The sequence below is a fragment of the Anopheles arabiensis genome, chromosome 2 (assembly GCF_016920715.1).
Source record: "Anopheles arabiensis isolate DONGOLA chromosome 2, AaraD3, whole genome shotgun sequence".
Classification (NCBI taxonomy): Eukaryota; Metazoa; Arthropoda; class Insecta; order Diptera; family Culicidae; genus Anopheles; species Anopheles arabiensis.
In genome coordinates, this window is record NC_053517.1 from 47,723,322 (window position 1) to 47,736,531 (window position 13,210).

The window sequence follows — 13,210 nt, forward strand, 5'->3', positions numbered from 1 at the left end:
TTAAATTGGTTAAACTTACCGTAATGATTGAATTACTCTTCATTCTTCTTCTTGAATTGAAGCCATTAATTGGGATTGGCTATCGATGAATTAATTATCCGACAAACTGAATAAACCACTTTTCTGATGGTTCCGATATTTAAAAACGCCGCAACAACCGTAGTTGGATTAAGTTTGCCAAAAGACGCTTATGTTCTTGGCTGTCTATAACCTATTGGGTTATCTATAGCAGTACAGTCAGTCTTACACACGGGAGCTAGGTCCGTGTAGGGCTAAAACCCATAACGGACATGTTGTAAGGTCGTGCAACATACACCACGTGTCCGACACTACGAATTGGAGATTGGAGAATATAACAGAATCAATCTCACTACGTTCGTTAAGTACAACGTTATCACTGAAAGTGAAATTGCTTGTGTTTTTCAATATTGCACGACTGTTTTCCTATTTTCAATATGTTTGAACAGAACAAACTGAATACACACTTCTCAATTACATTTAAAAGCGCAATCAACCTTCATGATCTCCATCGATCCTCGTTATAGTTTCTGAACGATTATATTTCGTTTCATCAAACAACGCACTGGTTTGAAGATAAGACTGATGGGTGGTGGTATTGTTTTGTCCATCAAAGTGTTTTCGTTTGATTAGTTTCGTTACCCATTCTGCTGGAGTTCATTTTTTACGATCACCCAATCTTTTTTGCTTCGGTGTTGAATAAAGCTTGACGCCCTCGATCACCATATTGTGCACGCGTATTTTGTGTTGCGTCAACATGTAGTTAAACCTGGAATAAACAGGACATACAATTGTGCGTTCCTTTAATACTTTCCATTATGAGCAATAGAAAATACACTTACCTGTATCCCTTGCCGCAGAATTCACAGTGAATGCGGTCGCCTGTGTGCAGCATCATGTGCAGCTTCAGCTTGTGAGGTACGGGAAATGCTTTACCGCACACTTTACACACATGCTTCAGTGTGTTTCCTTTGTGGGTATTCATGTGACGCTGCAATCCTTTCTTCCAGCTGTACGGCATGCCGCATATTTTGCACGGAAAGGTTTTGCGCTCGTGTTTCGACTCGATGTGCTCCACCAGCGCCCGACGCTGCTTGAACTCGTGGCCACATATAGTGCACTGGTGATCGCGACGCTCACTGTGCACGAGTAGGTGTGCTTTAAGCCCGTTAAGCGATTTAAATGCATTGCCGCACACTTCACAAATGTGTTTGGTTTCCGTAATTGGTGTTGTGGCATCCTTTTTAGCTGGAGCACGATACTCGTCCCTGTCTGATGACAGGTTGCCCGTAAACTCTTCAGAAGAGGAATCGTCTCCGTAGTCAATCGAATAGTCGTCCGAAATGAGCTGATTGTCGGGTTCGGTTAGTTCGATAACTTCTTCGGATTCCTCCGCAGTACCAGCCGGTAGCTCCTCGCCGTACGATTCAAACTCGTACTCGTTGGCAAATTGCTCTTCCGTGACCTGCGTTGATGTCGTGTCGATCACGATTTCTTCACATTCAGCCGGAAAAGATTCTTTGGTTGCGAAGATGCCCCCTTCCAGATTGCTGCTTTCTTGGATAGATTTCGTTGCAATAGCTGCCTCCGTGGGTTCGGGGCATTTTGCCACACGTGGCTTGCTGAAAATTGCCTTTAAAGTGTCCTGCGCTTGGGTACACCTCTTCCAGAATGCTTGGATCCCGTTGGCCGTTTCTTTGCAGCTATAGCAAACACCGACTGGTAGCTTGGAGGAATCGGAAAGATGTAACTGATGTTGAAATATGTTATCGAGCTTCAATAACAAATCCGGTTCATCCGAAATGTGCGTGGTTTGAGCTTGCCCGCACAACCGGCAGTAGGATTCTCTCTTCACGTTCTGCGCATTGTTTTTGTGTAGCTCCATCGCTTGAAGGATTCGCTGTATTGGCTGGACATTCAACGTTGCGCGTAGGTAAAGCTCCTAGGGCAAGCCTCGGCACCTTATACCGCCTGTTGATGAGATCCTTTTCGAAGTGCTCCTCACATATCAATATTTTGCTCGGCAGCTTGCTGAGGGGGATCTCATTTACCCAGCCTGACTTAATCCACCAGTTCTCGAATTCTCGCGTACGAGTGAAAGGAAACACCACGAAGTCGCGAATTTTCGGCACACACTTGGGGAAAAAGCAAATGCTTCCCATAATTGCTGTAAAAAGACGCTATTGTTCCGCGTCGCTCTCCGTACAGTGGATGTTATTGAGGTATTGCCCTAATGTTGGACAAATGTCTATTGGTTGTTGACAATTAATTGTCTTGTCAATATGGACTATGGGCGAAGGAAAGGGACATTTTAATCATTTTCTTGGTCCAACACAATTATTTTTTTTCACTTTTTAATGATGACATTGCAAAGATGTGTTATTATATATTTAAAATTATATGTTATTCAAATAAATGCGGTGTCTAAGAGTTTATGTTAGGAAAATCTCACATCCAGTGATTAGCACTTCTGTGCTGCACACTGTGATCTGGCAGGTAAATAAACCACGCAATTGTCAATCCATCTAGTGTCGGCAGGTCTGTTGCTCGCCAGGGGCTGCGGAATGTTTGGTGAAATACGTTGCATTTGAGCAAAAAGAGAACTCAGCACCAACGGAGAAACGCACCGCCATGGGAAAGGACGTGAATCTTGACTGTACGCAAAATCTGGTACATCCCGACTGGGAAATACTAGATCCAACGCCAGACATTTTCGCCCTCTTCCCGCTGTTCGATCGGAAGTTCTTCCAGGGCCGACTGTCTTGTGTACAACTGGAGTGGAGTAAGAAAATGTACAACTGTGCTGGAATATGCTATCAACGCTCAAATCGACTGGGGAAAAGCTGCATTATAAGACTGAGCGAGCCGCTGCTCAAGCTGCGGCCACGGAAGGATTTGATCCAAACGCTCCTGCATGAAATGATACACGCCTACTGCTTTGTGTTGGGAATCCGCGAAGGAAATGGTGGGCACGGGCCGACGTTTAAAAAAATAATGAATGGCATCAACAAAATAGCAGGCACTAACATTACGGTAAGCATTTTTTGACGAAAATACAATGAACCAATTCGGTCATTGTCCTAACCACTAACTCTATCCATACCCATTGCAGGTTTACCACAGCTTCCACGACGAAGTTGACCTGTACAAGACGCATTGGTGGAAGTGTAACGGCCCATGCCAGCATCGGCATCCGTTTTATGGGCTGGTGAAGCGCACAACCAACCGCAAACCGGGTACGTACGACTTTTGGTGGCAAGAGCATCAAAATACGTGTGGCGGTGAATTCATCAAAATACGCGAACCCTCCCCTAAGCGGAAGCGAGCCGTAACCAACAAGGAAAACATAATGGGATCTCAGACGCCCAGTCAGCCACGCCGGTCGCAGGATTCGAAACCAAGAGCTACTCCAAATAATCAGAAAAATGTTATATCTAATTACTTCAACAACTCTACCACCGTCAGTATTCCCACGAAAAAACCGACCTACACGACTGGAGCAAAGCCAAACTTTGGCGGGGGTACGTTAGTGATTAGAAAACCGCCGACGACGCAGACGCGTCCCGTAGTCCCAAAAAAAGAAAAGCCTCCTTCGCCCATTCTTAAGGAACCACCTCCTGTCCAGAAACTCCCAGCGGAAGGTAACCTACGTAACGTGAGGCAGTTTAAAGATCTATCGAGCGACGAGGAAGGTCCGCCAAAAGCAAAGAAACCTCCAGTTCCGATATTTTCGGGTACGGGATTCGTGCTAGGGACAGCTTCCAGCGAAAGTACTGGTGCGCGAAGAAGTCGACTTTTGGACAAATTTTCTTCAACCAGCGGCAGTGCCAAACCATCTTCGACTAAAAAACCGCGAACCGAGCGAACAGACCCCAAGCCTAGTAGCAGCAACGCGGTGGAATCCATCCTGCTATCCGACGACTCAGATGGCGTATTCGAGGAGATAGATTTAACCGAGGTTGGGCGAACGGTAGAAAACATCAAAAAGGAACGGCAAGATGCGATCAAGAAGGAAATTGTTGATTCGCTCACAAACGATGATATGGATGAGATTTACCTCATTGACGACGACTACGATGACGAGCTGGCGGATGAAGAGCTCTCTTCGATCGACGATACTCTGCTCGACCGATCGGTTATTGATGAACTGTTTAACGATAGCGATGAGCTGATAGAGGACTTCAATCGTACGAATGCACAAATCAAGATCGAAAAGCCGGACGACGAAATCGTTTCGTGTCCGATGTGTCTGAAAAAAGTGACCCGCGGTAAGATCGGTGATCATCTCGAAGACTGCTATGCGCATATTTCCGGTGAGCCGAGGACAGTCACCAAGAAAAAACCGCCTGCGACAAGGGAGCAAAGCCCGTGCGCTACATTGTCTGGAACGAGCCGGGATGGGAGCCGGCCATCAACATCGCGGGCAACGAGCAACGATGAAAGCCGACCGTCTACATCGGGGGCAACGCCTGCCAGAAGAGCATCAGCTGCGTCGAAGAAAGCGGATGATATGGTTACGGCTCACCAGCAACTTCTGCGTGATTGTGGGTACGGAGAGGCAGACATCACAGCTGTGCTGCAGGACATCAGTATGGAGGAAATGCCTGCACCAACCATGACGTCTTTGAGACAGCAAGTCCTACGGGACTGTGGCTACTCGGAAGAAGACATATTACGCGTGCTCGATGATGCATCGCCCGAGGAGTTGCAGGACAACGACGTGGAATTTATCTCTGCAGTGGAAAGCTGCGACTGCCCTATCTGTGGTAAGAAGGTGGCACTCAACTTAATAAACCAACACCTCGACCAGTGTCTTATGAAGTAAGGTTGGAATGTTATGTTTGAATAAAAAATAACTCATTTCGAAACTGTTTCTAAGTATCTGTGGACGTGGATCTGTTAATTTGCGAATATTACGCTTCTAATAAGGAGCATAATTGAAGTTGGTAGAAACGAAGCGAAACGGTTTTTTCTTACGTGTATTTATCTCGATCATTTCGTAGATTCTCAACTAACACTGGCATTGTTCTGTGCTACTGTCTCGATCTCTATGCACGCTTCGGGAGGGTATTCCTGCACGGCAGTCTGGCGATCGTTGGTGGTACCATCATTCGCATCCTCAATTTCCCGTTTGTGGGACTTTAAATGGATGCGCAAATTGTTCTTGGTGGAAAAACATTTTCCGCAATGTTGACACATTTCCGATTTTTCACCGGTGTGTGTAGTGTAATGCGCCCGCAGCTGCTTTGCCGTCGCAAACAACCGTTTGCACTGATCACACTCATATTCCTTAAAGTGTGCCTGCAGATGGGAGATCATATTGTTGACCTTATCGGTGCTGTACCTGTCACAGTGATTGCACTTGTACTGCAGCGGATCGCGGCTCAGTATCGTGTAGTGCTCGACCCACGATTTGGCCGGCCTGTAGTTGTAGTTTTTGGCGTGCACCTTCAGGTGCAGTATCAGATTAAACGACGTATTAAACTTTTTCGGACACAGCGTACACGGATAGCTGCGCTCCTGCGAGTGCTTCTTCAGATGCACGTCGTACGATTCGATCGTTTGGAGTACCTTTTTGCAAACGACACACTCGTACCCCCGGTCCTCGTTGTGCGTCAGCTCGTGATTGCGCCGCTTGTTGGGATGGTTGAACACCATGTCACACTTGCTACATTTCAGCATGGTGGTGTGGTACTTCATGTGCTGCTTAAGTGCAGCCTCCGAGCCGTACTGCTTCCCACATATCTCACAGTGCACGATGCAGGGTGCCCCACCAGCCAGATGGTACGTCTGCGTGTGGTAATATTTTCCCGCCGCATTGCTATAGCGCCGATCGCAGTAGTCACATTTGATCGGCTGTTCGTGCATCTTCATGTGCGTGTTCAAGGTGCGCACCCGTGTTAATACGATCGTCTCCATGACGCACTGCTTGCAGGTGTACGGAAGGTAATCAACGTGGGTAGCTAAATGTTCTATCAGCGCCTTCCGTGAGCCTAATGGTTCGCTGCTACAAATGTAGCACTTAAAATCGTGCAGCGTAGGCACCGGTTCTGCTTTGTCTTTCAAGTTTCGTTTCTTCGGCTGCTTTGGAGAGGCTGTCTGCTGTCGTGCCGATTTTACAGTCTCCATGCACATATCCTCAGTCGTTGTAGAGTTTTGATTCATTTGACAGTCTGTAGAGGAACTTTCTACTGGGATATACGATCGATCCACACTATCATTGTCGCAATCGAAGTCTTCACTCGATTGTGGCTCATCATGTGTTCCCGTGCTGTACTCAGTGGTAACGGCTAACCGCTTACTTTGAGTGCGAATACGTTTCGATCTACGGGTTGGTTCGGGTTCCATCTGATTCTCCTTTTGGAATTTATACTTAACTACCTCTGCATTGTTGCTCATATGGGAGCTTTCCAAGGCGGTTGCCGGGGCTTTCAAATTGCATACTTCATTTGAACTGTAAAATGACCCGATTATTTCAGTTATCCTATTTCCTAGCGAAGGTGGGGTTCATGATCCGTTTACTTACTGTGGCCCAGCGTCTGGCAGCGTATGATTGGCAGAATCTTTTCCATTGTCGTTCAACCGGGTTGTAATTGCATCTCGAAGCTTACGGTCAGATTCACGAAACAACTTTACATGTTGCTCGATCGTTCTTAGCTTTGCGATGCACGTGTCACATACCATTTTGGAAAATGGATCATCCGCTGCAATCTGGAAAGAGCAAATTCTTTTCACTCCACTGCATCGATTACCGTGCCGTGCATTTGTGCTTGCCCACATCACATACCTCCAATCCTACATTGTTGCGTATGATGGTTAGCAGTTCCCGATCTACGCTAGAACCAAACAGGGAACACACATCTTTCGAGGAGCCGAGACACAATCGGCAAGTACAGTTTTCCGATTCCATTTGGATTTGGATCGGCTGCTGCGAGCAGCAAGAGTTGGCATAAACTGTAAACATAAACAAATGGTTGAAGTTCCGCTCACCTCGTTCCAACAACAGCTTTGACAGCTTCTCTCTCTCTTTCGTGAGAGCGGTGTTTGCTTCTCATTCTCACATTGCCGCGCTGGTGAGACGATTTCGCGGGCTCCAAAACATTCATAAGGCAAATAGCCACATCACGTTGTCTCCAATACACGTTTGTAATCGGATGAACAATTTCGTCATTTTTGTATGCGTATTCCAGCTACGCGGGTAGGAAATTTGAATTCCTGTGCAGGAGCCGGCTGTTCGTGTTGAGGATCGTAAACGGCTACCAACGCCCTTACGCGTATGGTAGGAAATTTGAATTCCTATGCAGGAGCCGGCTGCTCGTCATGAGGATCGTAAACAGCTACCAACGCCCTTACGCGTGTGGTGGCTGGATGAAACAGAAAGATCAACGCATCAGCAGCTTTTGCGATTGATGAGTAATCTGTTTGTGTACGCTTTGCGCAGGGAACATGCTTCGCAAGGCACAACTGTGAAAGGAGTACATACACATCTCGCTATCGCATCGATGCCTCTGACCCTACCCAACGCTGCTTCACGTTGTTCTTTAAAAAAAGCGACAACACAGCGAACGCGTATTTGAAAGAGTGTATGATGTGTGCCTTTCAGTTGTACTTACGTGCCTTTTCTGCAATGCTTGTAAGATTGTTGGAGAATTTTCTTATTTAGAAGGATTCCACCCACACATTATGCTTACAATTCAATGCTCGCCCAAACTCAAATGCAATAATGATTTGTTTACTTATCAACGACAATGTATCAGCCATTACCATGCTTTCAAACAAATTGCTAACGCAGTAATGCAAAGACAAAACAATCATTCTTCTCGCCTTACCTAAAGAAGAACGAAGGGATATGAAAAAAGGCCACACCCAGATAATAGTATTGGCTGTGCTGTTGTCTCAACAATGCCTGAACAGTCAGCACTGAACACTGTTTCTAGACAACAGCGCGGCTCTCGCATTTTGCTTTATTCTAGAACTTTATATAGAAAAAATGGAATCGACTCGTCGTGTAGAAACAAAAACGTTAACGCCTGAGGTCTAGAAAAGGTTGTGGCTTCTTCTTCTTTTGGCTCAACAACCGTTATGTTCTTTAGGCTCAACAACTACTTGAGGGCCCCGATCCATTCGGGGCTTGAACCCATGTCGGGCATGTTGTTATATCGTAGCTGTATGTAGCACATTTTGTAAATGTGGATTTTTTGCCAAAAAATTTACAAACGATCTACCAGAATGTGGGTATCTCTAATAAACTGTGATACGAAAACATAGCCGTGGTTCCCTCCAAGCACACGAAATCCTAAACGAATCTCAACGTCAACGAAAGAGACGGTAGCACAAGCCGAGAAAAAGAGAAGAAAACATATATTAGAATTTGTCTCATGGGTACTGCGTTGCGATGATAGGCTCCCACAGTCCTGAACAACCGCTAGCAGTTGCCACCAGCAGTCTAGTTTAGTATTCAATTCTCAGTACTGGTGAAATAACGGGCGATGGAAACTGCACCATGCACCATGGCTAATTCCGAGCCAGAAACTGCCCAACTTGTGGCCGAACATTGGTCGTATCAATTAGTGCGCGAATTAAACGATGAAAGTCTACATTTAAAAAGTACCAGCAAATCCATCGCCATGCGTGATTTATATCCTAAGGCTCGCTATCACTTTCTAGTGCTGCCAAGAAAGAATATTAATACGTTGCACGAGGTAATGATAGGCACGCTGTTTGGTGGATTTTTTTTGGTTCGAAACACTAATCTCTGTTTACTACAACCCCACCGTTTGACTTACGGTTGGATGCAGCTCACAATCGACGACGTTGCGCTGCTGGAGGACATGTACGGGTTGGCACAAAGTGTGATCAAAGAAGGCGGGCTGGATCCGAAACAGTTCAACTTTGGATACCACCTAAAGCCGCACATGAAACGGTTGCATCTGCATGTGATTTCGAAGGACTTTGATTCGCCGTGCTTGAAGCGAAGACATCACTGGACAATTTTCAATTCAGACATTTTCCAGTCGCACGATGGTAGGTTTGGTTTTTCTTTCTCTCTCTCCTCGGTAAGGATTTTCTAAGCTGATTTAAATATTTTAATGATCTGGGTGTGTGTTTTTTCCTATTAGCGGTATTGGCTGAGCTGAAAATGCATGGAAAGATATACGAACGTCCGGATGCCTACATTGCAGCATTACGCAATGGGCCACTTAAGTGTAACGTCTGTTTGTATGAAACAGACAATTTACAGACGATGAAAAAACATATCGCCGTTCATACCAAACCGCATCTTATGTTACCGGCTTTTCCAACCAATACGACACAAATGTAGTGTACAGAACATTCAGTGAAGCGTTTAGTTTCCCTAACCTTTGATTTGGTGTATCGCACCCAAGATACAAAGGAGCTTTTGAGTACAAAATATTTACAAATGTTCTTCGCAAAGAAGAATAAGTTTATAAAAATAAACTTTGCAGAAAGCCTTTAAGTTCATACGTATCGGTAAATATTTATTACTGTTCACATCAAACTATTAAACAAATATGTGTAATTCAAAGCTGTACAGCTGTGTAATTCGTCTAATTAATGCTATGAAAGCTGGCTTGCAATGCGCTCTATGTTCATCGAGTACACCGAGTGCGAGGATATTAAATTCCGATCTTGCAATGCTCTATATAGCTCTAAGGCGTTTATCTTGCGGCGGACACTAGGATACCTGTAATCAGGCAACACAAAAAACATATATTAATTTTCTGTCGTACACAAAAATCGATGGTAATTGTATGTTATAATAGATAGAATTGTATGTTATAATAGATGGCGTGACCGCGTAAATTATACGCGACATACGTGTTGCATGACTTACAAGTTTTCACAGCTCGCCAAAAAGGTGGAATCCGTTGGTGGCGTTTTCACGTAACACAGAATTTCCCTGTCCAGTTCCATCGGTTCGTCATCGATTTTGGTTTTGGTAACTGTGTTCCGCACATCCATAGGATCCATCCCACGACCCACGTCATAGTAGAACGTCCCGTTAGCAGTGACGCGGTAATGCTTGCGCGCCATAATCACGGCGGAAAGAATGTTTTTCAGCAATACTTGCACCGAGCTTACGATAAGCTCGACCGCAGCATCATCGGCACTGGCTAGCCCGTGCTCCCACGCACCTACGAGGAGACGACCGAGCACCAGCCCATTATCTGGCAGAAACAGCTCCTGTGCGGCGTAGCGCATCGTTGGAAGCGTTGCGCCACACTGCGTGGAAGAGCCGTGCTCCTGATCTGGACCAGCGGGTTCGCGTGGAATGTAATCATACGGTGACATGGGTTCGAAGGTCGATCGATCAGATGACGATTTGGAGGAGCGTTTGCGCTTCTTGCTGCTGCGCCCGTCCGCCTGCTGCATCGATGACAGACAACTGTAGCCCGTTCCGTCACCGGCGGCACCGTACACACTGGACGGCGAAACCATTTGCGCTCCATCGAAATGATTGGCGGACGATTGGGGTACGGAAACGGCATCGATTTTGTTCAGGATTGCCAGCAGGAAGCGGTTGTGCAAGTGCAGCTGATTCGGGCTGAACAGTTTGCGGCATTCGAGGTCGAACTCCTCTTTGGAGTGTTTCTTGCGGAACCAGAGCTTCATGTTGGTCAAGTACATCGTCCACTTGTCGCCCAATGCCAACATGAGCGCTTGTTTGGCGCTGTCCACTTCGGTGCTTTCGACGCTAGAGCTCATTTTATTGCATTGCACTGAAAACAGGGGGAAATATTAAGCACAATTTTCTCTACGAACAAAAACAGTCCTTCGGAGCACTCTTGTTTACAAAATGTTGCGGCTGTCAAAGGCCCCACAAGCTAAAGCCGCGTATAAACGTGTGTCGCCGAATGCACAGTAAGAAACATTTGTAGGGTTCTGAAGGCGGTTTCCATGGTAATTGGGAAAACTTACTATCACCGTTGGGCTTCTGGTAGCAATAATAATTGTAAAAAGGACGATCGCCTCTACAAAAAAAAGATTTTGAAATAATTTTACAACAATTATGCTGATGATGATTTTACAACAATTATTGACTATTTGGGAATGTTGTGGTTCAGTAGATTGCATTGGAACTACAATCAGTTTTAGCTAATTACCATACTTTATTACAACACAAAACATTTCTCAAAACAGTCTTTCTCACAATGTGATGTGACTCGTGTTCATGCTTTTCGGATTCGAAGTGCACTCGGGTGTTCATTTTAATGTTTCCCCCCTACTATTTCCTAACAGCACAGTTTGTTGGTATGTACCATCTGTATGTGGTTGTAATTGTAAATGTTGTAACTCGAGCGAGTTCTGGGATGGGATTGAATAAATTATTCTAGATAAGAAAGAGTAGCGCGCGGGATGGCTCGTTTCATTCATCGATGTATCCATCTCACTATTTTGAACAGATCGCTTTGTTTCAACTGAAATCGTAATGCAGATTGAGTTTTCTTATACAGCTTATTTTGAGGCAGAAAGCCTATAATAACACACGTACGGTACGAGGGAAACAATTAGGATAACACTTAGTCACACTAGAATGGATCGAGTTTTGTTAAACAAGCAAGACATAGAACACATACGTACGTTAAGGGACCAACCAGGCAAGTAGCGCAATGGCACAATCGTCTCTTCTCGTAAAGTTATAGTTCACCAGCCCAGAACAAATTGTTAGTGTACCAGCTTGGCGTTGTTAGCGTAGGCAGTAGGACAATCCACCCGACCAGCCCGAGCACGTAAAATCCAATGAACAGATACTTTTTACGTTGCGGTTGCGATTGCACCTCCTGGACGTCGGGAAATCCCATATGGTTGCAGAAGGCATGCACAACGAACGGTGCGACAAAATGACCCGACCGCACGAATAGATGTGCCGAGTAGATGCCAAAGATGGTGGTGTAGAAAAATTGGAAGAACGATATTATCAGCACCTCCCGCAGTGGGCGCCCGTTCTGCAGGCGCTCCTTAATATGGTGCAGATGCGCCAGCCCGAACAGAAGCGGTGTGATCAGCATTGCGATTGATGGTCGAAACGTTTGCAGCAGCAGGGGCAACATGCAGGCACGAAAGGTGAATTCCTCCGACAGTGGCGCCACGAGGTGGTTCCGCAGCCACACCAGATTGCGCACCGCATTCATCCAGTACATCGGCTCGGAGTAGATGCGCCAGATGCCGTTCGATAGCTGTACGCTGAGCGGACCGAGAAACAGAACCATCGTGAGGAGCAGGGGAACGAACGTGGCGGTAAACAGCCCTTCCTTCCGGAAGCCCATTATCTGCCACATCGTGTACCGCTGGAACACATCCTTGCTGGTAAGGGTTAGCACGAAAAATGGAGCTACGAGCATTACCACAAACACGCTAAAAAACCGTCGCTTTATGGTTGAAGGATGATCGCTAAAATGGGACGGATATTAACACAGGCGTTGGTTACCGTTGGTCGGATAGGGATGAAGCGTAGACCTCGGGGTTGGGGATGTTGATGTATTGCCAGCAGTGGGAAGCATCTTACCGGTCGTGTTTGGAGTTCCATACGTACAAGCTAGCGACATAAATTACGGATATCACAAAACAGGCCCCAACCGACACGAAGGGCGATAGGTAAACGGTCACTGTGCCCGTGGCCTCCGGATGCTGTTCCGTGGTTATCTCGTTTGCCATGCCGGCAGACCAAATCCTCACGAACAGATCCCAGCGCTGCAAAATCGGTACCAGCTGTTCCACTTTGGCATTCGTTTGGCAAGCTGGTGATGCGGTATGGCAGGTACCGCCAGGGAGTTCGAACGCAGGACCGAGGGGGAAGCAAATGAGCAAAAAATAACCGCAACGTTTGAATAATGCTCTCCACCGATCGCTTGGTGTGGAGAAAAAGTTATGCACAGCCGTAAATAGTGCACCAAAGACAACAAACATCAATAATAACAACACCTCCCCCCGAGCAGCTGAACAGCTGTCATTGTGCTGCTGTTTTGAGCTGCCCGTTCGCTTGAAGGGTTAATTCAGCAGCTCAGCAACTGCTTGTAAAAAACAATAACAATTCAAAGCATATTTGCTCCAAGTTCATGGCGATAATTTAGTGAGCGAGAAAGTAGTATGCTTTCATTCACATTTTTGGCATAAAACAGTACAAAAACGAATCCATTTGAGTAATGGAGTGGATGCTACGAAACAGCAG

At 46.0% G+C, this 13,210-nt stretch overlaps 5 protein-coding genes across 5 annotated transcripts; 2 read left to right on the forward strand and 3 right to left on the reverse strand.

Annotated features, from left to right (window-relative positions):
* Positions 1–536: 536 nt before the first annotated feature.
* LOC120906740 (zinc finger protein 11-like) lies at positions 537–7,858 on the reverse strand. Its single transcript, XM_040318680.1, has 5 exons — positions 6,806–7,858; positions 6,545–6,729; positions 5,029–6,472; positions 861–1,960; positions 537–787 (listed from the first exon to the last, which is right to left on the reverse strand). Exons 1-5 carry the CDS (start codon positions 6,980–6,982, stop codon positions 676–678), a joined length of 3,018 nt encoding a protein of 1,005 aa, XP_040174614.1. The 5' UTR covers positions 6,983–7,858; the 3' UTR covers positions 537–675.
* LOC120901500 (DNA-dependent metalloprotease dvc-1-like) lies at positions 2,395–4,907 on the forward strand. Its single transcript, XM_040309500.1, has 2 exons — positions 2,395–3,051; positions 3,131–4,907. Exons 1-2 carry the CDS (start codon positions 2,650–2,652, stop codon positions 4,841–4,843), a joined length of 2,115 nt encoding a protein of 704 aa, XP_040165434.1. The 5' UTR covers positions 2,395–2,649; the 3' UTR covers positions 4,844–4,907.
* Positions 7,859–8,279: 421 nt separating the features above from the next.
* Positions 8,280–9,503, forward strand: LOC120901540 (aprataxin-like). Its single transcript, XM_040309569.1, has 3 exons — positions 8,280–8,720; positions 8,817–9,042; positions 9,138–9,503. Exons 1-3 carry the CDS (start codon positions 8,508–8,510, stop codon positions 9,338–9,340), a joined length of 642 nt encoding a protein of 213 aa, XP_040165503.1. The 5' UTR covers positions 8,280–8,507; the 3' UTR covers positions 9,341–9,503.
* Positions 9,492–10,987, reverse strand: LOC120901532 (transcriptional adapter 1-like). Its single transcript, XM_040309555.1, has 2 exons — positions 9,875–10,987; positions 9,492–9,724 (listed from the first exon to the last, which is right to left on the reverse strand). Exons 1-2 carry the CDS (start codon positions 10,744–10,746, stop codon positions 9,598–9,600), a joined length of 999 nt encoding a protein of 332 aa, XP_040165489.1. The 5' UTR covers positions 10,747–10,987; the 3' UTR covers positions 9,492–9,597.
* Positions 10,988–11,130: 143 nt separating this feature from the next.
* LOC120901522 (CAAX prenyl protease 2) lies at positions 11,131–13,019 on the reverse strand. Its single transcript, XM_040309545.1, has 2 exons — positions 12,548–13,019; positions 11,131–12,432 (listed from the first exon to the last, which is right to left on the reverse strand). Exons 1-2 carry the CDS (start codon positions 12,946–12,948, stop codon positions 11,679–11,681), a joined length of 1,155 nt encoding a protein of 384 aa, XP_040165479.1. The 5' UTR covers positions 12,949–13,019; the 3' UTR covers positions 11,131–11,678.
* Positions 13,020–13,210: the final 191 nt, after the last annotated feature.

Coding starts and splice junctions, on each gene's coding strand:
- LOC120906740 (XM_040318680.1), bottom strand. CDS start 6,982: ATGTTTACAGTTTATGCCAACTCTTGCTGCTCGCAGCAGCCGATCCAA. Junction 6,473..6,544: donor CTGCCAGACGCTGGGCCACA/GTAAGTAAACGG, acceptor GTCATTTTACAG/TTCAAATGAAGTATGCAATT. Junction 788..860: donor TTCTGCGGCAAGGGATACAG/GTAAGTGTATTT, acceptor TGTTTATTCCAG/GTTTAACTACATGTTGACGC.
- LOC120901500 (XM_040309500.1), top strand. CDS start 2,650: ATGGGAAAGGACGTGAATCTTGACTGTACGCAAAATCTGGTACATCCC. Junction 3,052..3,130: donor TAGCAGGCACTAACATTACG/GTAAGCATTTTT, acceptor TACCCATTGCAG/GTTTACCACAGCTTCCACGA.
- LOC120901540 (XM_040309569.1), top strand. CDS start 8,508: ATGGAAACTGCACCATGCACCATGGCTAATTCCGAGCCAGAAACTGCC. Junction 8,721..8,816: donor ATATTAATACGTTGCACGAG/GTAATGATAGGC, acceptor GGTTGGATGCAG/CTCACAATCGACGACGTTGC. Junction 9,043..9,137: donor CATTTTCCAGTCGCACGATG/GTAGGTTTGGTT, acceptor TTTTCCTATTAG/CGGTATTGGCTGAGCTGAAA.
- LOC120901522 (XM_040309545.1), bottom strand. CDS start 12,948: ATGTTTGTTGTCTTTGGTGCACTATTTACGGCTGTGCATAACTTTTTC. Junction 12,433..12,547: donor TGGAACTCCAAACACGACCG/GTAAGATGCTTC, acceptor GTCCCATTTTAG/CGATCATCCTTCAACCATAA.
- LOC120901532 (XM_040309555.1), bottom strand. CDS start 10,746: ATGAGCTCTAGCGTCGAAAGCACCGAAGTGGACAGCGCCAAACAAGCG. Junction 9,725..9,874: donor TTGGCGAGCTGTGAAAACTT/GTAAGTCATGCA, acceptor GCCTGATTACAG/GTATCCTAGTGTCCGCCGCA.